Consider the following 27,417-nt stretch of genomic DNA (forward strand, 5'->3'; position numbering starts at 1 on the left):
TCTTTTTGAATATTTCTGTATAATGATAATATTAAATATATGTAATGTACCTAATTATAGCAAACTTAGTTTTACAAAAAACGAATTCTTCAGTCGAATAGAATATATTATCGGTTAAAAATAATTGATCTTTTGAATGATTTTTCATTTCTGTGCTTGAACAGAAATTTTTGTAATTATTTATTTTGTAGAACTGATAAGGAAGGACTTTCAAAATAAATTTAAATTATGTTGTTCAGTGTGAATTATGCCCTTATAATCTTATGTTATGATCATGAATATCTCAGATTGCTTTAAACATTTTTATTTTTAACGGTTTCTTATATATAAATATTTATACAAACTTTAAATTGTCAATAAACCTTGCAATACAGAAGCCTAAAAACGTTACTATTTTTTCATAATTAACAGTTCCAATAGAACTTTTCTGATTTTTAAAAATTCTTTGTCAGTTATAATATGATGAGGCACCTCTTCATAACAGTAACATGATACATCTCTCAGAATTAATATTAACATAAAAAAATGGTGAAAACTACTGTATTTAATTTTTGTTTTTTTGTTTTATCTAACAATATTGCCTAAAACATTTACATCAGGTACTACTTTATCTTTAAGTTAAGAAAATAAATATTCTATAAGAAAAATTAATTTTGGAAGTAACCTCTAAGAAATTCACAGCTAACATTCTAATTTAAATCGTACGTTAGGAGTTCTTTGGAATAATTCTTCAGACACACTACTTTTCCTAATTACTTATTCTAATGATTCTAAAAAAACACTAAGAGAAACATTCTGTCCATTATAGCAGGTGTGTTTGATCATTTAGGACTCATTGGTCCTATTGCTTTTTCACATAAACATTTTATGTAATTGTTGTGGCAACTTAAAATTAATTGGGATGAAATATTACACAACACATTATTAAAAAAATGACTCAATTTATACAACCAGTTGCATTTGATTGAATATTTAAAATAAATCGTTCCATCACACCTAATATTAATAGCAGAATTAATTCTATTCAAATACATGGATTCTTCATGTATGCAAGGCTATGACTGTTGCATCTACATATGAATTGTATAAACTGATCATACAATTTCTTCTAATTTACTTTGTTGTAAATAAAAATTTAGAACCCTTAAAACAAATTACACTACTAAGACTTGAACTTTGTGGTTGTTTACTACTTAGTCATTTATTATTAAAGGTAATTTACTGCCTTAAATATACATTTTGATCAGATATACTTATACACAGACTCTACAATAGCACTACATTGGATTCATGGACAACCATCTAATTGGAAACTATTTGTTAGCAATAGAATTTCTGAGATTCAGAAAAAGAACTTAAAATGCTTATTGGGATTATGTCAAATCCTCTGATAATCCAGCACATGTATTGTCTAGAGGTTGTACACCAGATAAATTATGTGACATGTCACTTTGGTGGCATGGTCCTCAATGGCTTTCACAATCTTCTTTCTATTGGCCAAAAGATAATAGTTTTACTTTTAATAACTGTAATATGGATTCTGAATGTTTAATAGAAAAACACAAAAATACACTAACATTATTTATATCTGTTGTTATATTCGATTACACAGAACAATTTTCTTCACTACACACTTTAATTTGCACATTTAGTTTCTGTTTTAGATTTTTCATAATGCTAAATCAATTAAAATGGAACGAATTTTGGTTCCCTAACTACAAAGGAATTAAATCATACTCTTAACTTTATTACTCAACAATCACAATATATGCATTTCAGTAACAAAATAAATAACCTTCAAAAATTAAATTATTTCTAATTATAGCAAACTTATATAACTTGATCCATTTCTGGATAATTTAGACTTATTTTGTGTAGGAGGCAGATTACAACACTGTATTATACATATATTTAATATTATCATTATACAGAATTATTCAAAAAGAAAGAGCAGATTTTGGAAGGAATGACAGATAGATACACACTGAATAGAGGAAAGTTCAAAGTTTTATTTTATACATTCAACATGAGCACCATTTTTAATGCGACAAACATTGAATCGGTAGTCCATTTCTTGCTAAACATTCTCTTATTTTACACCCAAATGCAAATATTACAAAACTGATTATTAATGCTGAACATTTGCGTCTTTTGAATTCGAGTATTCAATTAGCGCATCATTCTTTATGTCAGAAATATTGAATTATAAATGGTAAGAGAATTATTTCTTCTATCATTCATAAATGTATAATATGCTTTCAATATAACTGAAAAAGCCAGGTACAACAGCTTGGTCAGTTACCATCTTCCAGAGCTATTACTTCCTGACCATTCTCTACATGCGCAGTAGATTATGGCGGTCCAATTATGATTCATCGTAGCAGGCAGAGGTCTAAGACCTTAAGTAAATCTTATTCATAACTAACTTATTCATATAAGACACTTATCATATGTCTCACTACTAAAGCTATTCATTTAGAATTAGTTTCTGACCTGACTTCACAGTCGTTTATTTCAGCATTTACAAGATTTATATCATGTAGGGGTAGTATCTGCACTCAAGTCTTTTCTGATAACGGTTCTAATTTTCATTGCGCCAAAAATATACTTTATAATTTGTTTCGATTTTTAAATTCAGAAAAATTAAAATCAGACATTCAAACGCATTTGCAACTATACAAGGTATAACCTGGTCATTTATTCTTCCCCCTTCACCGCAACTGACAGGTAACAATACTGTTAACTGTCAGTATAGATAGTGACAGGTGTATAGTTACTTCTCAAACTCACTGTATTTATTCAGACATAATGAATAAGTTCAATCCATTATCTCAATGGTTATTTTCATATTAGGGTACTATTTTCATACTAAGGAAGAAAGGGAGAGAATACAAACATTTATAGAAATAATACTTATCTAAAAGTATAATCCTAGTCTAAGTAATGTAATACATTGCCATAATAGAAGTAGAGTGTGTGTCTATTTTCAGTAGTGTTGTAAAGTGTGTGTGTACAAGTATATGGGCATATTGAGAGCAAGCACTTAATTTCCAAAAATTTTTCATATTTCAATGCACTGCAGCCCATTAAAACCTTTTCCCCTTGACTTTCCCACCTTTCTCTCTTTTAAATATTATTCACCTTTGATTTCACTTAAAATGGAAACTAATTATATTTTTCTAAAATCCCCAAGGTAATTTTTATCTATAATTCTACCAACTTTTCCAAGTAACATTTTCTTATCGTATTCAAATTCAAATTTCTTAATTATGGCTGTATTTACTAAGTTCTTAATTTTGACATCTCTAACGATCTGGTTTTAATCAACTTATTGTTTTCATTGAATCTACCATTACTTGTTTCATTTCCAATTCATTGTTTCATCGTTAATTTCTTCACATTCTTGTAGTTCAAAGTGAAATCTTGAATCTTGCAATTAATTACCTTTACCTTTCAAAATTGCATATGCATAACTATTCAGACGGGATGAGATCACTCTACTCATTCAACATAAATCAATCTTTATGGTGTTGCTTCCATTGTAAATATACACTACAGTCATAGTAAGCGACACTCTGTCCAAGTTTGTTCAACATATCTTATAATCTCAACTCTCACGTTGGCTGTAGTGAAAGCAGTTTCAAATATATTAGTGTTGGTAAAGTCATCTACAAAGTAATCTTTTAAGTTGTATGATATCTGAATGTTATCATCATTTAAAAGTGTTTAATTTGTCTTATTCAAAGTATCTTGTAGAACTCACAAGGATCAGTCACATAAGCAGTTTGAGTCATATTTGTTCTCTGTCCAAACTCGCCCCACAGATTATTTAAACATATATTTTTGCTATAGCTCTCTTACCAATCTTATCTTAATATAATGCTATATTTGTACTCTGTTTAACAACTGTTATATATTCTTCTACAGTTTTAAAATCTTTCTGCCAAAGCAATATCTCAGGCTTAATCTTCATAGAATTTTTAAGATAACTGTTGAACAACTCATTTGATTTTTTCTTTAAAATCCCAAATCTCATGTATTTCCAAAATCTTGTAACCTTTCTCAATAGCTTTATTCACTTTGATTGTTGTCCAAGTTCCTGTGATAGCTCTCTGTTTATCGGTATGATTACAGACAGTCTTATTCTCCACACAAAGGAGACATAACAGGAAAGTCAGCTTGTTTGTCTTAACTAGAAGCACTGGATGATACAAGCCTCATGGAGGAAGTTCTTTACATTTAACAAGTCCAAACCAATCACAGGATTGTAAGTCTTTATTGTGTTGAATTTAACAAGGTGTCCAATAGGATAATTATCATAGAACATCACTGTTGAGTAAAGATTTACATAAATAGATATTTATCTCATCTTCTTGCTGATAACTTTCAGCTTACTTGCATTAGTTCTTCTTTCAAAGAAAGCATCGCGTAATTGGTTTTACAAACTTCTCTTTCAAATTTTTGTCCATCTTGTTATATACCTGCAATCGATCACACTCCTACATTACCACAAAATTATATCTAGCCTTTATTAAAAATTCTGTTCTTTCTTTGGTATTTTAAATCTACCATACTTTCCTTCTTAACAACATTTACAGTATCTGGTCTGTAACACCTCAAACAACCATGCCAAAAGCACTCATGATAATGATATATATATTATTTTTTCATGGTATTGTTCTACTTTTGATCCACAAATTATAACTTCTCCTCCATTAAGTGAATGTTTTACTCCTGGAAGAGTTTGAAATCAAGTTATAGATTGCTTAGTGTACTGACTTTTTTTTTGTTTGAATTTTACAGCAATAGTTTTCACTTGAACGTAGTTGTACGTATAAATTGCCATACAAACACTTGTTATAGTTAAGTAACAGAAAGGATCAAAATTTAAATTTTCAAGAACTGCTTTCTTAATTTTAAGCAACCTCTTCTCAAAATATCAACATCCGATTCAGAGAATTCTTCAAATTCTTTGTTAAAGGCAAACATATAATTTTCTTTTATTTGTTTGCATACTGTTGTTTAAATTCTTTTTTAGTTTCAGATTTCATTCTATCTACGTCGTAGTACTTTTTATCTAGAGTAGGTTAATATAATATTGATTCTCTCATCTATTGAACATTTCTTTAATTATGTAAAACCAAATGTCTTTAGGAAACTAGCTAACAGTTGTATTACAAAATTCATATTGTTAATTATTCTTAATCAAAAAATGGCTGAACTGCAACATCATAAGCTTTGAGGCAGAATATGTAGTATAAGGTTTGATTATATTTTCTGTACAGTAACTCAGTATGAAATAAGCATCATATCCTCTTGCATGTGAGCTGTACAAATATAATTTTTATGTTCTTTTGATATCAGCCATCTGCAAACACGTTCATTATCATAAAGTGTCCACTTGTTACCTTTAAAAACTTGTACTTTTACAAGCTTAACTTCATGAACTTCAAAATCTTGCTTGGCTTCATAATCAAAGAACAAGTACTTTTCTGTACAGGTACAATCGTCAGCCTGCTTAACCTTTATTTTCTCTCCAAACTGTTTATCCCAATCCTTTACAACCATCACACAATCCACATTTACCCAACTTACAAGTCATAACACTTGTGATTATTGTACTTTGCCATTTCATTACAGCTTATACAAAACTAGGAGTACAACTGCATTTCTTTTTAATTTCTTTCTCTCTTTCCATAATTCCATTACTAGGTCTTACATTTATATATTTTTGTATAAACTCCAGCATAATTAGCCAGACACTTGTTTTAACAGTATCTATTACAATTGTTACAACACAAGGTAGTGTGACTTTCTTCAAATAATATACAAAAATCCTTTGCTATGCTTGCACTACCAACACTTTCTTATTATTCTTACTATACAAAATAAATTTTTGCTACTTTTTATTCAACCATTTTTAAACAAAGATTTTCAGGAATTCAAATATACAGAAGCAAACAGTTGTTTCAAAAAAATTAAAAAGTTAAAGAATAGTAACTGTGAATTTCGTTAAGTTTGAATTTCACTTCAAAAGTCCACACAAACGTCCCTGAAAATCGCTCATCCTCGCCAACCATGTGCTGAAACCATTCAAAATAACCGTCCTTCGATCTGGGTCGCTCTCATTCATCGCGTGTCTTGGAATATACACTTTCTACTTTGCACTCTTCAGAATGCGTCTTACACAAACCAGTTCACTCCACTTTCGCGCGCTCCCTGGTTTACTGGTTTTTGCGGTGATTCGGTGAAATATTGCAGCACAGAAACTTTGGTTGTCAGACTTGTAGCTGTTCGTCGTCGACCGGATCTTTCCTTGTACACATCTTTAACGGTTCTCGGCTTTGAAATTATCATGAATGCGGGCAATTGTTCGACGTATTGGTGGCGGTGTTACAAACTCTCTCTGCCACTGCCGTTATATTTTGTGAATGCTCTCGTACTTCCAGTACCAATTCAGTACGACCTTGCGTTCAGAACTTCAACACACGATAAGCGAACTTCAGCCATTGTTGTTACTCGACTGTCTTCTGCTGCACTGGCTAATATGACTGGCTCGTTCACCACGAACTACCCGTGGATGCCCGTAAACTACCCGTGGCGGAGCTGGCATAAATTTTTAGCTCCCCCTACCATGACAAATTTAATACCTTACACTACACTACACATTAGATTAGTGAGTGTAAGTCTAGTTGTTTAGATATTTAATTACAAACTGTGATTACATTTTTTGGACCCCCCTCTCTCTCTCTCTCTCTCTCTGCGCGCGCGCGTGTGTATAAATATATATATATATATATATAGTAATGGAGATTTGCCAGTTGAATCACAAACTTTAATGAATTGAATTAATAAACTATAAACTTTTATAAGAACCTTTTTTTAATCTCCAGGACCACCGTTAGGTATTGAATGATTTGTAGCGAGTAAAAATGACATGCTTGGCCGGGATTTGAACCCGAGACCTTCGGATGAATGAACTATGAACTGTGAGCCTTTATCATTATATGAGCTGGGTTTGAACTGAATGAATCGAATTGAATGAATAGTATTACAAAAATAATAGAATTAAATCTACGTTAGAGTAAATTAATATTAAATAAGTTTAAAAAAAAATCTGTTTAATAATGATGGGCTTCCCGTGGAGATTGCGTGTGAGGCTAGATTGGTGAAGTGATGCAAACACCTCGTGCGAGGCATCTTTTACTTATGAAAAGGTGTCATTTTTTAAAATGATCTGTATATTTGAAAAACTATTTTAGTGTCCGGTCCGAGAGGCTTTTTTATCACAAGATTAAAGAGAATTAAGAAATTTTTTTCAGTTCAATCTATTATTAAGAAATGTTGATAATTGATAATCCTTAATAAATTAAAATACACAAATGGAATGTTTAATATTAATACAGATAACATAGCATCAGCAATTTTAGAATATCTTGTTTCGATCTGTGATGTAATGATAAGATATTTCTGCTTTAGTGCTCGTCTGACATTCATTATCGATGATTTTATTGTAAAAAATGTACGGTAACATGCGTGCCTGTGGCTAAAAAGATGACATTTTTACTTTTTTTGGCTAAAAAAAAATGCGTCAATTTCTGGAATCTCCTATGTAGTATATTTTTCTGTGGCTGTATTATAACAATTGAATTACTTGAATGGAGCCTGTATCATAATGAAGGTCATTATGATTTTCATTAAGATACATGTGTTCAACTCACCGGGTTGGTCTATTGGTGAACGCGTCTTCCCAAATCAGCTGATTTGGAAGTCGAGAGTTCCAGCGTTCAAGTCTTAGTAAAGGCAGTCACTTTTATACGGATTTCAATACTAGATCGTGGAAACCGGCGTTCTTTGGTGGTTGGATTTTAATTAACCACACATCTCAGGAATGGTCGAACTGAGAGTGTACAAGATTGCACTTCACTTACCCTCATATATATATCATTATCATTCGTCCTCTGAAGTAATACCTTACGGTGGTTCCGAAGGCTAAACAGACAAAGGTAGTAATAAATCATGGCAATAGGTAAATTTGAGAAGTTATATCGGTAGCCCTGATAGCCTCCGATCCAAAAGTTTGTGTAACAGCAGTTCAAACCACCAGACCTGTTTTGTATTGTTGCTGAGGTGTGTCTAGTTAGCTGCTACGTTCACTGTTCAAGAAAAAGCAAAGCGTGTTTTGAGGCAGGCTGAAATAATTTGGGTGGATACCGTGTTCTTTGGTGGTTGGGTTTCAATCAATCACACATCTCAGGAATGGTCGAACTGAGACTACAATACTACACTTCATTTACATTCATGTATATCATCCTCATTCATCCTCTGAAGTAATGCCTGAACAGTAATTCCTAAACAGGAAAAAAGAAAAATACGTGTTCAACAATCAAACGCCTACTTTTTTCATGTACTGACCAATCAGAAGCGGGTATTGAAATGGGGATCAGCTGTTTTTTACTTTGATTTGAATTCGATTTGGTAGTTAACAAGCAGAGCTTAATTTGCAAATACACCGATAAGTTAGCTTTCTTTATTACACTGTTTATCCTTTAGTTAATTATGGCGGATTTTGAGGATGACTAATAAATAACCTATTGCCACAGAAATGTATTGTTTAATGGATTTTCGAAAAATTAAAAAAAAATTCGGTAACAATGTATTCTGTCAGTGATTTAAATCAATAATCACATTATTTTTACAGCCATAGAAAGAATACGGTATGCAACTCTCCAAAATTACCATTAATGCACTCTTGCGAAGTTTACGATACTCGTCAAGGCTCATTGTAACTTATTTCACACTGATATTTACTCTTGCATTAATGGCTATAATTACAGGCTCGTTGCATGATGTACTATATAAAAATTAATTATGCTATCGTACAATTTATTAATTTCCAAATATAATTTTTATACAACACATGTATAAAATATATAGTTTAAATTTTAATTCGGTTAGATTTCATGAACGATAAAGATCCTTTAATTAATGGTTGAAATAAACAATAGAAGTCGTTTTGGGACACTTATTTGAATGAAGATTGATGTTAGCTTACCTCTAAACCTCAGTAAGGAAATCCAATTAATTTTTTTAATTTTTTCGAGTTTGACAGGATGTGTTTTTATTTGAAATTCAAGCTTCTTTATTAACCAAATTTATATCGTTTTTATTATTTTGCTAATGAAAGTGCAGTTTAATCTATGTTTTTTTTTTAATTTCGTTATATTTTTTAAAAGCTTTTATTTAACTCGCTTTAGGAATAATCAAATCTTACAACTGCTATATCTTTTGATCTATCGTATGAAAATCAATGAAATTTGGTACACGTATGTAACTTCGATGACAATACAGAACTACAGTGCCGGAATTTGATATGATCCACCCTCACGCCCCCACGCGCTACACCTACGCTAAATTCATGCATTTAGTTGATAATTTTCATTTCTCATGAACTATCGTATAAAAATGATTGAAATTTGGTACACATATGTAACTTCGATGTGTAAAAATAAATATTTTTAATATTTTTAAATCTTTTATTTTTAGTCTTAAAAAAAATACAAAAAAATTACAAAAATATATTTGATTACATATAAAAAATTATATTTAAAAAAAGCTTTTATTTAACTAATATAAATATTAACATTAATAAAAAAGGAAACAAATTAGAAAAACCCTCTAAAAAGTAAAAAGTAAGAATTAAATCAAATTGAGAATTTTAAAGAAAAAATATAATATATTAACAAATATAAAAATGCACTGAAAAGTAAAAAATAAATTATATAAATATCTAATAAATAACCAATAATTGAAAGAGCCTTAATTAACGTATGTTTTAGGTTTTTTTTAGACTCTTCACGTTACATGCGATTAATGTTTAAGACAATACTGTGCTTGAGTGTCAGATTTTCCAAGTATTATGGAATAACATAAAAGGAAGTAAAACATTTTAAAGAATGAATGTTTCAGAGAAAATAAATACTGTTAGGCATTGGTAGGATGGATATAAAGCGATTTATAACGTGTTTGGTGCAGTAAATTACTTAGAACAGTATCCTAGAGAGCCTAAAAACTATTGGCTGAGTCAGGAGTGAAAAATTTACTTGAGTTGTTGACTTAACAAGTTGGTGACATAATAAAGAAGAAAAATCGCGAGATATTGCTTGACGATTTTGAGCTAAAAGAAAGGAATCACAATAAAGTTTCAGGGCATTATGAATGTAGATAATATTGTACATTTAAGAAGTATTTTGATTTGAATATTACATTACAGATGGCGATTCAGAGCTATCCTTTTAGTATTTAACTGAACAATGATACTGGAATGTTTTGAACAAGAAATATGATGAAGTCACTATTCGCATACCAAACACGTAGATAAAAAATGAAATATGTCACATAATAAATAGCAACTTATTACATTTCATCACAGCACGTTTGAAAACCTTTATGAAGACTGTATGCATTACCTTCCCTCATCTATTTAATTACATTACAGTATATATAAATAAGAAATACACGTCTGTTGTTACTTATTCTATTGAAAAATTGTATAGCAAGAGAAAACAGATACTGAAATTGAATATTATTTCCAGCGTGACCTACTTTCATCCTTCGTAACATCAAAATTATTTAAGGAAGTTTCGCGGGAAAAACAGGCTGGCAAAGGCTTCGTAGGTATTTTTTTGAAAACTAAAAATCAAAATGCTTTTATAGTTGAGTTTGAAAAAAGATCGGAAAACATTTTATAAAGCTTTTGAACAAATATTACATCGACTCTAGTCCAAAATTCTAGATAAAATGACTGATGTTGAAGTTAAAATAAGTTTGTTTTTGGGAATATATTATTAAGTACGTAATAACGGCCACTGTACAATACCACCAGTTGTAGTAAAATAGTTGGGACATTAATTACGCATTCACTGTTACTTTCCCTCCGGAGCCACCATTACTTCAGAGGATGATTTGTACGAACGTAAATGAAATGTATTCTTGTAGTCTCAGTTCTACTAGTTACTTTATTCATTCCAACTGGCATGTTACACATATTTCACAAGTGTATTTAGTACATGTGTAAGTGCAGCATTAATGTATTTAGTTATGTTTTAGGGTTAAGTTAATATATTGTAGAATAATCGCAATCATAACTCATTTTTAAAATCTTGTTGATTGATTTGGGTTTTAATTTACGTTTAATTTGCAATTTACAAAAGTTGATCCCTTTTTATAAACTTATATTTATAACTTTAAACAGTTGATTACCGTTTTTGTAGTTGTTGATCGAATAACAGTAAACAACAGTAAATACATTTGTTTGTTTTTAAAACGTGAATTAGATAATATTTTTCATATTTGTAATAATTTGTTCTTAGTTGTTATAATTCTTTAGCTCATAATTATGTATGTTACATGTTAAGAGATCTGGTAATGATAATAAACAATAAATTAATGAACTCCTTTGTGTTATGTAATAGAATGTATAAATTATGTTTTTTTTTTTAATGATTTAGTTTCCAGTTTTTATTTATTAACATGTCTAACATTTACTAATTCATATATATTTGGTTGAATTTCATTGAGTTAAGTGTTAATAGGATTAAGAAATAACAGTAACATCAATGAAAACTCTCCACTGATAAAAACTTACTATTAAAAAAAGAAAATAATTTTTTATTTATGTTACTTACAATACTGGTTGAATACCCAAAGGAATTGCTATTATATTTTCTTACTCCATTCATTCCAATGCCAATTGCCATTATATCTTGTCCCCTCCAAGAACCACCACTGTAAAATACAGAAATACAAAATCTTATCACTTGCATAGTAAGTTTGTCATCAGTTACTTACATACTTACTACTAAGTAGTAAATATTCTAATACAGAGAGTGGAACAAACAATTAAATTTACTTACGTAATAGAGAGATAAACCCTTTTTCATGTGGCATTAATTTCTACCGTGATTACCCACTAAAAATTGTATAACATAAAAATTTCAAAATTTTTTTATTTAGTTTATATGGTTAATATTCTTCTGAAGATTTGTTTTGCGTAGAAACGTCAGTAGTGAGGTGTTTCTAGTTATGACTTGGGCAATATTACCACTTGTTTGCCACCCTCAACCAAAAAAAAAAACCATTCAATAAATTATTTATTTGCTTAGTCTTGTGTAAATTAATGTGAACAGGAGGTAAAATTATTTGGTTATGTTATATCACTGATTCCAGATGTAGTACAGCTATTTCCTTCCATTTGAAGAATTGCCTGAAACTACCTTATTTGTTTTGAGAGGTTATGTGTATCTGTTACCTATTTTATTTTAGTTTCTTCTAGTGTGTCATCTTCTTGTGATTTGGTTAATAAATTTAGAAAAGCAGCAATATATGGATTTAACTCCTAAGAAAAGAGCAAGATGAACATCCTTGTATGACTCAAAGACAGGTAGCAATGTAAAATTAGTCTAGGTGTAGTTAATAAGATATTAGACAAAATCTTGAGACACGTACAATTTCACTCCTATGAAAAGGTCGCTGTGAAAGAAAATATAAAACCACCATAAAAGATTATGCTATTTTATGTAGAATAAAATTAATATTCAGAAACATAGTTTTGAGTTATATAAAGACAGAATCAGCCAGTGTGAAAATTCACGATTCTACTGTACTCAGGAGACTTCTGGGAAGCAGCTGCAAGACACGAAGCCTTTAAGAAAACAACTTCTTATGGACACCATGAAGAAGAAAAGGCTTCTTTGGGCCAAAAAAATACTAAAACTGTAGTGTTGAGACTTGGTAGGAAAGTCCTTTTCTGTGTTGAGCATCATTTTCTAGTTCGGAGCGTAAGCACATCATGTGCAAAGAAGCAATGATGAGCAAGTTTCGCCAAAACATCAAACAAATTGTAAAGCGTTCTTTAAAGAGAATGTTTTGGGGATGCTTCGGTTACTTTGGACCTAATAACTTAACCCATCTCTGGGATGATGAACAGTGAAAAGTACATCTTGTTATTGGAAAATAGGTTCAATTGTGGACAGTTGTGAAGAAGACTGAGAAAAATGGACTGCCAAAGAGAAGATTTTTACTGTGAAAAAGGTTTGGTTTCATGATCAATAAATTAAAGAAATAAGTAAAAAACTTATAGATTCAATGCTTAGGCATTGAATAAGGATTGAAATAATTACTAAAGAGCTAGGTGGACATATTAAATACTAAAAAATACTGTAATAAACACTGGACATTCTTTATATGGAATAAAATTTTATTATTTTTGAAAATATACTCTTGTTCACATTAATTTGCACAAGACTGTATTTCTGAAGGCGCCATTCTTTCTTATTTTATGCTAATCTTTTAATCTCTTTGTTGCACATTTACAATTATTTGTTTCAATTATTTATTTATTTACTTTGTGTGTATCTTTCTTCGCCTTCATTGATCCTTACCAAATCAACTTATCTTGAACACTGAAAAATATACCCATTACCTGTTTTTGGTAAAATTTATGACAAATGTTTTCCATTTTATCTTAATTTTTTTTAAATTCATTAAATGAATTTATTTTCAATACCTTTATAGCACTGCATTTCTAAAGTCTACATTTTTTACATATCTGATTTTCCTCTTACCCATATTTTGCTGTTAAGGATAGCTATATTTTCCAAATAATTATTTCAAGATCTTTTCCCCTAACTACAAACACATTTTATTTCTAAATGAAACCTTTCTCTGCTTGTACTAATCTAGTTTTGATGTATTGTTTACACCTAAACAATAATCTATTTTTACTTAAAAAAAGATAATTTTTTTGTTAACAAAATAAATTAAAACATTATTATATTTTCTATTTTAATATTTAACAGATTATTATTTAAATCTAGGAATTAGCTTTTAAGGTCATTAATTGAAAGATACCAGCAGTTTTCAGTACCAACCTAAGTGGGAATTCATTGTTATTTAACTTTTAATGTACATGATCCACTTTATTGCAAATGATATAACTAGTACTTGATAATTGTTTTATGTTCTTTCATTTGCAGTATGTTGGTCTCTGAGATATCTAAGTATTTTGAAATATCGGTTGTAGTGGACACATTTTTTAATCATAAACTTACTGTTTCCTTGAAATGAAGTACTTTTAACTACTGTTTTAAATTTAGCAAAAAATAACACCGTAATTAGCAAATCATTAACATTTTTCTTCCTTTCCTTAGCATTGTTACTTGCTTTTAAAGATGCTTTGCTTCATGAAGAAAAAAAATTATTTGTGTAGGAGTAAACATCATGGAAATGAGATTTTTTTAAGAGCTTTTCTCTCGAATAATTCTTGTAACATTTTGATATTTTTTAGCTGGAAAAGTATTTTTTAAAGTATATTATCAAAAGACAAGTCTATATAATTTTTTTATGAGATTTTGATAAGATTTCTTTTTTAATTTCAACTGAATTTTTTGTTGACAACTCTGAACTTTTAGTGACATTTCTATATTCATATATGTCTAGTATAATGCATATTCTGAATTTCCTTTTTGAGAATAGATTTTTAAAAGTATTATAAAATCAAAAATATGCAGCAGTTTTTGTCAACTTCTTTTTTGAATTTTTAATCAAATTTTGTTTCTGTTTCCATTTCAGTAAAAAAAATATATAGTTTTTTAATATTCATTTTGATTTTAGAATATTTCAGTTAAAAGAAAAAGAGTTGTCAAAAGTTAAGTGTGTATTAGTTGATCAGTTTTGTTATTGTATGACGAAACATTACTCTATATGTTTTTTTTTCTTTCTTTTCTTAGATGAAGTAAATGTATATAGTCAATTCCTTCTTCCACAGTATTATAGATGGTTGCTAATTACATCCATCTTGGTGACTATGAAACCCTTCAAATATATGGTTCAGTACTATATTTGGCCTGCACTTTGTTAATTCATTTAGTATTTTGCTGTATAAAATTTTGTGTGTGTAAATTGCACATGTAATTTGAGCACATTGAAATCATGAATTTTACAGGTTATGTTTGTATTTTGCATTTCGTAGTTAATAACTTGTTTGTGAATATTTCTGTATCACAATTTACTAAGGTAGATTTTGATACTATGTCTAGTGCTTGTATGTGATCTTTATATAGTGAAAGAATGTATATCCAAAATTGTATTTAGAGAGTAATTAACTGTTGTTTAATTTTCATACTCCTATCATTGTGTTTTGTTAGTTTGCCATACAGTCTTTTGTATTTCATTGTTGTTTAGAAAGTGGCAGTGTTAACTCTCCTAAAAAGTTTAAGAATTGAATTTTGTTTGATTTGCACCATATGTTATGTATTATCCAGGATTGACTACTTCCTGTTGAGTGGTGTGTTTTTGATTTAAAAAAAAAATTTGTAATAGCTCGCTTATTAATGTAAGTAGTCATAAATGTGTGCTAGATATTATATTATGGCTGACAGGGGTATGTATGTTATGCAATACAGCTTTGTATAATTGTTTTATGATATATGATTGTATTATATCATTTCTTTATTATATAGTATGATTAGACATATTTGTAAGTTTTACAAAGTGTGTTTTAAAATGTTAATGTTAATTTTATAAAAAATGAACAAATATAAATCAAATAAATTATTTGACTTCATAATAAAGGAGTTTTGAAACCACTGCAATTAACTAACAATATCATCATCTGCAACATTGCTAATGAAGAAGAAAAAAATAGCACAGAAAGATCTTCTTGAATTACAATTTCAATTATTTTAGGAAACAAGTTGTTTTGAATCTTTGTTTAAGTTTAAAAAAAGATTACAATCATAGATTGTTGCTAAATATTTTTCGTGGAACATAATTTTTAACTATAACTGGAAGTTAGTTGTTAACCCAAGCATTTATATATATACCTTCTTCCTTTTTTCCTGTTTAGCCTCTGGGAATTACAGTCAGGTATTAGTTAAGAAGATGATTGAGGATATGTATGAGTGTAAATGAAGTGTAGTTTTGTACAGTCTCAATTCGACCATTTCTGAAATGTGTGGTTAATTGAAATCCAGCCACCAAAGATCACCGGTATCCACGATCTAGTATTCAAATCCGTATAAAAGTAACTGCCTTTACTAAGGCTTGAACGACTTTAACTAGGACCTGCCTTAACTAACACTTTATTGAAGTTACATGATTATTTATTACATTGTTTCTTGAATTGTTTTCCACCTTTGCTAATACTTTTTTTTGCAGATGACCTGGGACATTTAAACAATCGTTTATTGAAATCTATTTCTTCAAAAGCATTTTGAATAGAATCTTTCAAGTCCTCAATTATTTGTGGTTTTGTAGCGTAGACGTTTATCTTTTAATAATTCCCCAAAAGAAAAAATCCATACGTGTAAGGTCTAGAGCTCTGGGTGTTATTTCTATTGCCCCTTGCCATCCAAAAACTTTCCCACTAAATAACTCATCCACATAGTTTTGCACAGCTGTTGTGTAATGGGGTGGGGCTTCATCATGTAGAAAGCAAAGTAAATTGAAGTTATCGTAGTTCATTTGTAGCCCTGGAATAGCATAGGTTGACATTATTTCCAGGCACTTCTCTCCAGTTATTATTCCATCAAAAACCAAAGCCCAATTATTTCATGACATGAGATACCACCCCAAACGGTAACATGAGGTTGATTTAGTCACCTCTCAAAAACAATTCAATGGTTCTCTGAATACTAATAGGTACAGTTGTGTCAAAATATAGGTACAATTATAGGTCAAAAATATTGGTACAGTTGTGATCTAAATATTGGGTTAATGGCCTGTTAATTTGAAAGTCACCTTATCACTAAAAACTATCTTAGAAAACAACTCATTATCACCTTCTCTTACTTCACTTAACATTATCTCGCAAAATTGAAATCTACAAGCAATATTCTCTTATGTTAGCCCATGTATGAGATAAGGTATGTAATGTTTAAATTTAACCTTATGTAAAATTCTCTGAACAGAATTCTGTTGAAGAGATAGCATATGAGTAGACTTTTTAGGATTCTGGATAACCACTTGTAAAACTTTAAGCTTAGTTTCATCACTTAATAATAAAGGCCTACCTGACCTGATCTGGAGCAGTCCACTGCAGATGCATTTCTCTCAAATCGTTTTTGTAAGTTGGGGACAGCATTCCATATTGGTGGAACAGTGTTGAAATGATTATTCCACTAATTTATTGTTAAAGTATAACCACCTTTGTATCAGGTTTTTAAAAAAGAACTCTCCTTTATTAGAAAATATCTTCACAGTAAGTTAGAATCAACAATGTCCAATGAACATAATAACAGTTGTGTAAAACAGATGTTTGATTGAATAGCAGTGCACTCTGGTCTTTGTGTAAATAATTATATTATAAAATCCAAATGTGGCAATTTAAAATCAATAGGAAGAGCACAAACAAGATTATTTTGACTTAAAATTGTATAATTGTTATTAAGTAATAAGCATTCAAAGTTGCAATATAAGAAAAATCATGTTAACATTAAAATGAGGTAAAACCCGCTGCCTGAACAATTTTATTGCATTTTATATCCATAATTCATACAATAAGAAATATCGTAAAATGTTTGTTTTTACCTGAAAAATTATGATATGGAATATTTGTGATCTAAATATTTTATCTGCGTATTCATATTTATTTTTGTTATTTGCGTAGTGACTTATTTAGAATCTGATTGTTTTGTGTTCCTGTTATTTTAACATACAGCCAAGAAGTTATCATTTGTTATATATATATATATTTGTTTATATTGTATTTTAAGATGAGAAGAAGAATGTGTATACCTAGAATGAGTATCTGATTGTGGGGGAGACACAAAAGCACGCTGTGCGTTATCCAGCTGAGTTCGATCTCTTGCAGAGCCAGCGGATAATGAACCACTTCCTCGAATAATCCATTCAATATCAGCACCTGTAACATAAATAAGCAATCAATTACTGTAATTGTTATTATTATTAATAATAATAATTATTAGTATTAATAGTATTTCCTTCTTAATTTATATTCAGTTTTTCAGTAATATTAAGTCTGTTATTATCAAGGTGAGCGATTTAGGATATTGCAGATATAAAAGTGTACATTTTTCTACCAAATAGATTTTTATTTGATATGTAACATGTTAATAAACTGCTGTTCACATTGTCAGAAATATTTTAAGTTATTGATAACGAAAAACAATGAAACACAGCTGAATCTTGTGTTTTAATAACTTTTTTAACAAGTATGTAACAAAATTGCACCATTAAATTTTCCTTTCTAGTATTTATTTTTTATTGTATGGTACTTGGATGTGCTGTGTCCAAATATTGAACTAAACTTCATACAATTGTTATAGGAAAGTATATATAATATTTATGTAGGTATAATTACAGATTTCATTATAGTTACAAATTGACAACTAGTTTTTTCAGCCATTCAATTCCAGATGGCATAGCATGATAAACATCTTGTGTATCCGCCTTGCATCCTTTCTGTAGCCAGGTGGACAGTCTTTAATTAAATGTTCAACAGTTTGTAGTGGCTTAACATACTCATAACCAACCATTGATATTATATACCTCATTTGTTCATAAAATAATTACATCTAACCATGTCTACTTCTTATATGATTAATTCTGCACCACAACTGTCTTGGTAGACGAAAGATTGGCACTTACGCATGGACTGCTTCTATCCATTGGCAGCTGTAGTTTTCATCCCACAAGATTTGTATCGTTGTTTGACATTAAAATCCTGCTTTGTAGGCTTTTGGTCCAGTTCCCATGCAAATATTCCAGATATCAAGCAATTATTAGTTAATCCACTGATGGCCATGTTGATTAGTGTCACTGTATTGGTAATCTTTTTCCAGAGTAGTACGAGGGCATTCTTGCATCTGAGATGTGCAGGTATATTAGCTACAACTGGGAGCCATCTAATTCAGGCAGAGAAGACTGTACCAGTAATTGTTCTCATGATTTTAATTAACTCAGTATCCACCTTACCAATATAACAGCTATTCGACCATCCACGTGCACAGTACTCAGCTACAGAATAGGCCAAGCCTAATACTGATGTTCAACATATGCTTGCATCAGAAGATATAAATGGCCAGTTCTGGCACAAAATTGACCTTTAACTTTTGATCATGTGATCATATCATGACTATCAAGCAATCATCACATGACTATCATGTGATCATCATGCATCAATCATGTGATCATTCATAATCATTTACAAGCAATATTTTCAGGTTAATGAACCTAAATTACCTCACTCAAATTTGTGGAACCAAAATATTTTGCTATGTTTTACAGGTTAATGATTCTTTAAATGTAAAAAAATTAAATTAACTTTAACCAATTACTCTTGTTATATTACTTTACCAGTTAATGGTGAATAACTAACTACAGTATCATATATTAATAAAAAATATGCTGATGTATTGGGCTTGAAATTTTCTTCGGTTTCAATTTTAATTTTCAAATCAACAACTCCTATTTTTATAGATTTTGTTGAGAACAATCAACCACATATAAAGGATAATTGTTTTTATACTCTGAAAAAGTATAGTGACTCAACACTTTTAGAATATGACTTTTGAAATTATGTGAACATTCTAAACATCATTTGATTTCCTTGTAAACCTTCACACAGATATTGAAGTGAATTTATCATCACTAATGTTTTTCACATTACAAGGATCAAGTTTTGGCATATCTTTAACATTATCTTTTATCAGTTTGAAAACCTACAATAACGCAGCATGGCCTAATCGTGATGATGTTTTTACATTTCATTTTATACAATTTGCAATCTTTTTGAAGCAATATTTTCAGGGTTGATTCTTTAATGTATCTAAATTAGGTGACTTAAATTTGCAGGACCAAAATAGTTCATAAAATTACACATTTTGCAATCTTTTTACAAACAATATTTTCAACGTTAATGATAATTTAATGTATCTAAATTAGTTTGCTGGAGTTCAAGCCAGTTAAATATTTCATATAAAGTAACTTTATCATTAAATTTTTCAATAAACAGCAATCTTTTGCAATCAATATTTTCAGGTTAATGTATTTTTTGCAAGGAATATTTTCCAAAATCTTACACAAGCAGTATTTTATAGGGTTAATGTATTTGGTAGTGGGAATTCCCTCCATCAAAATATTTCATTTAGTAATTTTTTCATTATTCTTTTTTTCAGTAAGCAGCAACTTTTTACAATCTTTCACAAGCAATATTTTCAGGTTAATGATTCTTTAATATATCAAAATCAGCTAGCTGGAATTCCAACCACCTAAATATTTCATATAAATAATTTATCCATTATATATTTTTTTTATCAGAATAACTATACATTGAAACTGATGAATTGATTATTTTGATAATTATTTGCTTAATAAACTTTGATAACTTATTTATTTTTGTTGTTTCTTTCAAAAATAACAATATGCCAGTTATCTGTTATGGTAGTTATCTATTATGAAGATGATGATGATCAAAAAAACATTTCAAATTAACTGAAGAAAACATTAAAAAGTTTTAAGGCTTAAAATTGAAAATTAAAATCTATAAAGCAATAAAGTATTGAATTTAAGGATAATTCCCATTTGTGAAATATTTTGATTACTTGAATTGGAGAAAACTAATTTATTTGTAAACTACTTCTTTAAATTGTTTCCATTATTTTTAAATCTACTTTATTTGAAATATTTTCCTCTTAATTTCATAATAAGCCAATAATCTTATTTGAGTGTGGGCTTTTTTATTATAAAATTCTGTAATTCGTTAGATTAATTCTGTAGATTAGGTTAGATTATGTTTTTAATTCTAAGGATTATTTAATTTTTTTTTTATTAAAGAATCATTAACCCGAAAATAAAAGATAAAAACTTGTAAAATACGTAATTTTATGAAATATTTAGCTGGCTCAGATTCGAGCTAGCTAATTTAGATACATTAACGAATTATTAACCCTGTAAAAGACTGTAAAATCAAAAAAGGTAAAATCTGTAAAAGACTGTAATTTTATGAAATATTTTGTTGGTTGAAATTCAAGCTAATTTAGATACATTGAAGAATCATTAACCCTGTAAAAGATTGAAAAGTAATGTAATTTAGTTTTAAAAAGCCGACACTTGAATTTCAATATTGGCTAATTCTTTAAATTTAGCTTATAAAAGGCTGCATAATTTGTAATTTAGCCTGTAAAATGTTAAAAAACTAAAATTAAAGAATCATTGACTCTGAAAATATTGCCTGTAAAATATGTAATTTTATGAAATATTTTGGTCATTTGAATTTGAGTAAGCTAATTTAGATATTTTTATTTAGCTGCATCAGACTGGTCTGATGCAGCTCTCCAAGATTCCCTATCTTAGTGCTAGTCGTTTCATTTTGGTATACCCCCTACATCCTACATCCCTAACAATTTGTTTTACATTTTCCAAACATTGCCTGCCTGCACAATTTTTCCCTTCTACCTATATCCTTCCAATATTAAAGCGACTATTCCTGGATGCCTTAATATGTGGCCTATAAGTCTGTCTCTTCTTTTAACTATATTTTTCCAAATGCTTCTTTCTTCATAAATTTGCCATAGAACCTTTTTATCTGTCAATTTATCCATCCATCTGATTTTTAACATTCTCCTATAGCATCACATTTCAAAAGCTTCTACTCTTTTCTTCTCAGGTACTCCGATCGTACAAGTTTCACTTCCATATAAAGCTATGCTCCATATACTTAACATATACTTAAAAACATATACTTAAAAATGTTTTTCTGACGTTTAAATTAATTTTTGATATAAGCAAATTATATTTCTGACTGAAGGCTCGTTTTGCCTGTGCTATTTGACATTTTATATCGCTGTCCATCTTTAGTAATTCTACTTCCCAAATAACAAAATTCTTCTACGTCCATAATCTTTTCTTTTCCCATTTTTACATTCAGTGATCCATCTTCATTGTTTCTACAACATTTAATTACTTTCATTTTGTTCTTGTTTATTTTCATGCAGTAGTTCTTGTGTAGGACTTCATGCATGCCGTTCATTGTTTCTTCTAAATCTTTTTTACTCTCAGGTAGAATTACTATATCATCAGCAAATCATAGCATCTTTATCTTTTCACCTTATACTGTTACTCCGGATCTAAGTTGTTCTTTAACATCATTAACTGCTAGTTCTATGTAAAGATTAAAAAGTAACAGGGATAGGGAACCTTCTTGTTAGACTCCCTTTTTTATTATGGCTTCTTTCTTACGTTCTTCAGTTATTACTGTTGCTGTTTGGTTCCTGTAAATGTTAGCAATTGTTCTTCTATTTCTGTATTGGAACCCTAATTTTTTTAGAATTGTGAACATTTTATTCGATTACGTTATCGAATGCCTTTTCGAGGTCTATAAATGTCAAGTATGTTGGTTTGTTTTTCTTTAATCTTCCTTCTACTATTAATCTGAGCGCTAAAATTGCTTCCCTTGACGCTGTACTTTTCCTGAAACCAAATTGGTCTTCTCCTAACTCTTCTTCCACTCTCTGAATTCTTCTGTACAGAATTCTAGAAGATTTTTATGCATGACTAGTTAAGCTAATTGTTCTGTATGCTTCACATTTATCTGCTTCTGCTTTCTTTGGTATCATGAGTATAACACTCTTTTTGAAGTCTGATGGAACTTCCCCTTTTTTGTAAATATTACACACCAGCTTGTATAATCTATCTCTCTTTCTTCCTTACCTGCACTGCACAGTAATTCTGCAGGTATTCTGTCTACTCCAGGAGCCTTTCTGGCATGCTCTTAAATTCAGATCTCAGCATTGTTTCTTTCCTTTCATCTTCTTCGACCTCCTCCTTCCTTTATAAGACCATTTTCTAATTCATTTCCTCCATACTCTTCAATGTGCTCCACCCACCTATCGACCTTTCCTTTCATATTATAAATCAGTGTACCATCTTTGTTTAACACATTATTAGATTTTAATTTATGTGCCACAAAATTTTCCTTAACTTTCCTGTATGTTCCGTTTATTTTACTAATGTTCATTTCTCTTTCCACTTCTGAACACTTTTCTTAATCCACTCTTCTTTTGCTAGTTTGCTCTACCTGTTACTTTCTAGTAACTAGTTTGCTAGTTTACTTTCTTCATCACTAGTATTCTTATATTTTCTACATCATCCATCAGCTGCAATATATCCTCTGACATCAAGCTTTTTTATCAGTTCTCTTTGTTCTGCCTTAAGTTCACTTCTGCTGATTTAAGAATTTACTTTTTAACATTCTTCCATTCTTTTTCTACCTTATCATTTTTACTCAGACCTCTTGCGACGTCCTCCTCAAAAATCTTCTTTACCACCTCTTCCTCACGCTTCTCTAAATTCTACCAATTCATCTGACACCTTTTCTTCAGGTTTTTAAACCCCAATCTACATTTCATTATCACTAAATTATGGTCACTACCAATGTCTGCTCCAGGGTAAGCTTTGCAGTCGACGAGTTGATTTCTAAATCTTTGCTTAACCATGAAATAATCTATCTGATACCTTGTATTATCACCTGGCTTTTTCAACGTTTATATTCTTCTATTATGATTTTTAAACTGGTTTTGGCAATTACTGAATTATACTTCATGCAAAACTATATGTCAGCCCCTTCTTTCATTCCTTTTGCCCATCCCATATTCATCAACAGTATTTCCTTCCTTACCTTTTCCGATGCTTGCATTCCAATCTCCAACTATTATTGACTTTTCATCCCCTCTTATGTGTTTAACTACTTCATCAATTTCTTCATATACACATTCTACCTCATCATCATCATGGGCACTTGTAAGCATATGTTTTGATTTCATCCTTATTACAATAATTCTGTCGCTGTGCATTTTGGAATACTCTACTCTCTTCCCTATATTCTTGTTCATTACAAAACCTACTTCTGCTTGCCCTTTATTTGAAGCTGTGTTAATTATTCTAAAAATATTTGATCAAAAGTCATTTTCCTCTTCCTGTCGAACCTTGCCAATTCCTACTACATCTACATTTAATCTATCCATTTTCCTCTTTAAATTTTCTAACCTACCAATCTTTTTTAGGCTTCTAACATTCCACACTCCGACTCATAGAATGGTTTTTTTTTAATATTCTGGTGACCCCTTCCTTAGTAGTCCCAGAGATCTGAACGAGGGACTAGTTTACCTCTGGAATATTTTACCAAGGAAGGCGCCTCCATCTTTGTTACATGAAAATACAGAATTAACATTTTCTTGGAAAAAAAGCAGCTACAGTTTTCCATTGCTTTCAGCTGTGGAGTACTCAGAAGATGATGTAGATTTGGCCATTCAAGTCTTCCTGACCTTCACCCTTAACAACTATTGAAAGAGCTGCTGCCCTCTTTCAGGAATCATTCCTTAGTCTGGCTTTCAATAGATACTTCTCTGATATGGTTTCATGTTCAGTCCAGCTACTCTGTATCACTGAGCACTCCAGCCCCCTCACCATCGTCAAGGTCTCATGATTCATAGAGGGAGTTAGATACATTAAAGAATCATTAACCCTAAAAATATTGCTTGTAAAATATGTAATGTAACTAGTAAAAGGCTGTGTAATAGGTTTTCAGGTTAATAGAAAAGACAATGTTATTAAAAATATGTCAAAATTTGATTCTTGTAATGTGAAAATTATCAAATTTATGATAAATTCACTTCAATATCTGTGTGAAGATTTATAAGGAAATCAAATATTGGTATTTAGAATGTTGACAATTTCAAAAGTCATATTCTAAAAGTGTCGAGTCACCATACACTCTTTCAGACTATAAAAACAATTATCCTTTATATGTGATTGTTCTCAACAATTTGAATGCATAAAAATAGGAGTTGTTGATTTGAAAATTGAAGTTGAAACTGAAGAAAATTTGAAGCCCAATACATCAGCATATTTTTTATTAATATATTGTACTGTAGTTAGTTATTCACCTTTAACTGGTAAAATAATAAAACAAGAGTAATCGTTAAAATTAATTTAATATTTTTTTACATTTAAAGAATCATTAACTCTGTAAAAGACAAAATTTTTGGTTCTGCAAATATGAATGAGCTAATTTAGATTCATTAACCTGAAAATATTGCTTGCAAAAGGCTGTTGTTTATTGAAAAAATACTTTATATTAAATATTTTGGTGGTTGGAATTTCGGCTACCAAGATTTAGAAGCTAAACCTGAAAATACTGCAAAATATGTGAATTTTGAGAATGATACTTTCAAAAGATTATAAAAATGGGTTTATGATGTGATCACATGATAAAGTTCAAAGGTCAAATTTGTCCCAAACTCGGCCATTTATATATATATCTACTTGCATGTGCTTCACCAGTGCTTCTAGCCAGTTTATGAACTATGTTACCTCGTGTTCTCAATTTTGCAGCAGTATTCGAAATATGTTGCTTTTAAGTCAGGGTTCTGTCAAGCGTTACGAGGTACTTAGGAGTTGGATTTTGTTGCAGTCCTTTCCCCACAAATGAGACGTTCAGTGATTTTCTGGTATCTCTATTGCTTAAATGGAGGCAGCTTATGTTTTTTTTTAGTTGAGTTAGGTTTCAGACTCCAGTTATTGAAGTAGATACAAAATCTCAAATTCTCCTCGATCAAAACTCTCACACTTGTTGAATGTTTTACACTGTGCAGCAAGAGCAATATCATATATGTAAATGAATTCCATGGATCTAGTAGCTAGTAGGTCACTTATGTATAAATTTAATAATAAAGCTGCAAGAACAGATCCCAGAGGCAAGCCATTATTTAATATTCTTGGCCTACTCTGAGCCTCACCAAGATGTATTGTCTATTTGATCGCAACTCATTGATGATGTTATTATAGGCTTTGCATTTGATTACCCTTATTAGTATATTTAATAGTCGTTCCTCCAAACAGTAACATACCTAGAAATAAGTTTATGAATGTCGCTGGTGTTTTTAACTTTTTCTGGAGTCCTTCAATGCTAGAGGTAAGCACAGATACCTGATCCACCTTCTCTAAAGCCAGCCTGCTCAGTTGGCAGGGTGTTGTCAATTATTGTTTTTATGCTATTGTACAGTACCTCTCTGACAATTTATAACATACACTCAGCAATAATATAGGACAATAGCTAGCGACATCTGTTGTGGGTTTACCTGGTTTAACATTGACTGCCATTTCAAGGTAGTTTAGTCTTGAAATTCAAGGTAGTTTCATGGTAGTTTATTTTAATCCTGAAGTTAATTATATTACCATAGTGCTAATACAAGATTCTTTAAAAGTTTTTTTTTTATAATGTAATTATATTATTAAAAATTACTAAAGTCTATCAGTTAAAATATAAAGATTTAACATTTTAAACAGTATTTAATTAATATACCCTGTGTAGTTAAACTTCTGTCTGTTTTTTCAGTATCACTTTAGTTGCATAGAAGTATGAATAAGTAAATAAATTTTTTTTTAGATCAGAGTATAATTTTACAATATATAGATCACAAAGAAATTATATGTTTATTTTATTACAAGTAACAAAAAGGTACTGTTCTAATGTTTGACTGGAATTATGTTTTTTTCTTATTACTAATGTTAATTGCTATTTCTAATTTCTAAGGAATGACAGTTTTAAATATATGTACAGTTTATTTTTCTAAGTCTAGTATCTGACATTTTTTAAAGAATTCTATACTTGTTAGAGATATTTAGATGGGGTATGTTGAAGAGTAATACTATAAAAAAGAAGCACATTTTGGCAGTTTTATCTATACTATCCATCTTCAAGACTTTTGGTAATTGCACCTTAGGAAGAACATTATTGGTTTCATAAGTGGTCTTGCAAAATATAAAATTGTGTGATTTTACATTTAGAATCCATGATGTAACATAGTATTTATACAGACAGACTCATATTCCTCCTTAATTCTGCAAGAATAAATTATTGTTTTGGTTGGTCTGTTTTATACTCTTTATCAGTTAATATGTATCAACTAGGTTTTTTTGTACATTGCTACTATATGCTTTATATGTACACTTCTTATTTAAAATTAACTTGGGTTATTGGTAAATCAGTTTCTTTCTTTCAGAAACCTCAAAAAAATGCTCCTAAAGAAAATTATAATTTTAAAATTTAAAAAACTTGCATATACATAAATTTCTAGTCTTAAATACTAGACTGTTTCAATTTAAAGAAAAACATTTATAGAGAATTGATAGAAAAAATGTGTAACAAATCACCAAAAACACCTAGGGTTATTTACACCTTCATTAATATTAACAACTTTCGTAGATTTCTATATATACACTATTTGCACAGTAATAGATAATCATTAATTATATGAGTAAAATTACTGTTGCTTAAAAAGACAAACATAAAAATTCTTTAATTATAGAAAATAAAAAAGTTTACTTTTAAGACTT

General features: G+C 29.9%; 1 protein-coding gene and 1 long non-coding RNA gene across 3 annotated transcripts in view; one reads left to right on the top strand and one right to left on the bottom strand.

The window, feature by feature from the left end:
- Window positions 1–27,417, bottom strand: part of LOC142326370 (uncharacterized) — a 181,880-nt gene that overhangs the window by 90,380 nt on the left and 64,083 nt on the right. The window contains exons 4-5 of the mRNA XM_075368826.1: window positions 17,797–17,923; window positions 11,688–11,787 (exon numbers count right to left, since the gene is read on the bottom strand). Of these exons, the coding sequence (XP_075224941.1) occupies window positions 11,688–11,787; window positions 17,797–17,923 (227 nt within the window). The remainder of the gene's footprint in view (window positions 1–11,687; window positions 11,788–17,796; window positions 17,924–27,417) is intronic.
- The window catches only part of LOC142326372 (uncharacterized), a 97,748-nt gene continuing 81,296 nt past the window's right edge, over window positions 10,966–27,417 (top strand). For both annotated transcript variants that reach the window (XR_012756763.1, XR_012756764.1), the window contains exon 1: window positions 10,966–11,073. This is a non-coding gene — a long non-coding RNA (uncharacterized LOC142326372). The remainder of the gene's footprint in view (window positions 11,074–27,417) is intronic.

Source organism: Lycorma delicatula, chromosome 6, assembly GCF_047948215.1.
Source record: "Lycorma delicatula isolate Av1 chromosome 6, ASM4794821v1, whole genome shotgun sequence".
NCBI classification, from domain to species: domain Eukaryota; kingdom Metazoa; phylum Arthropoda; class Insecta; order Hemiptera; family Fulgoridae; genus Lycorma; species Lycorma delicatula.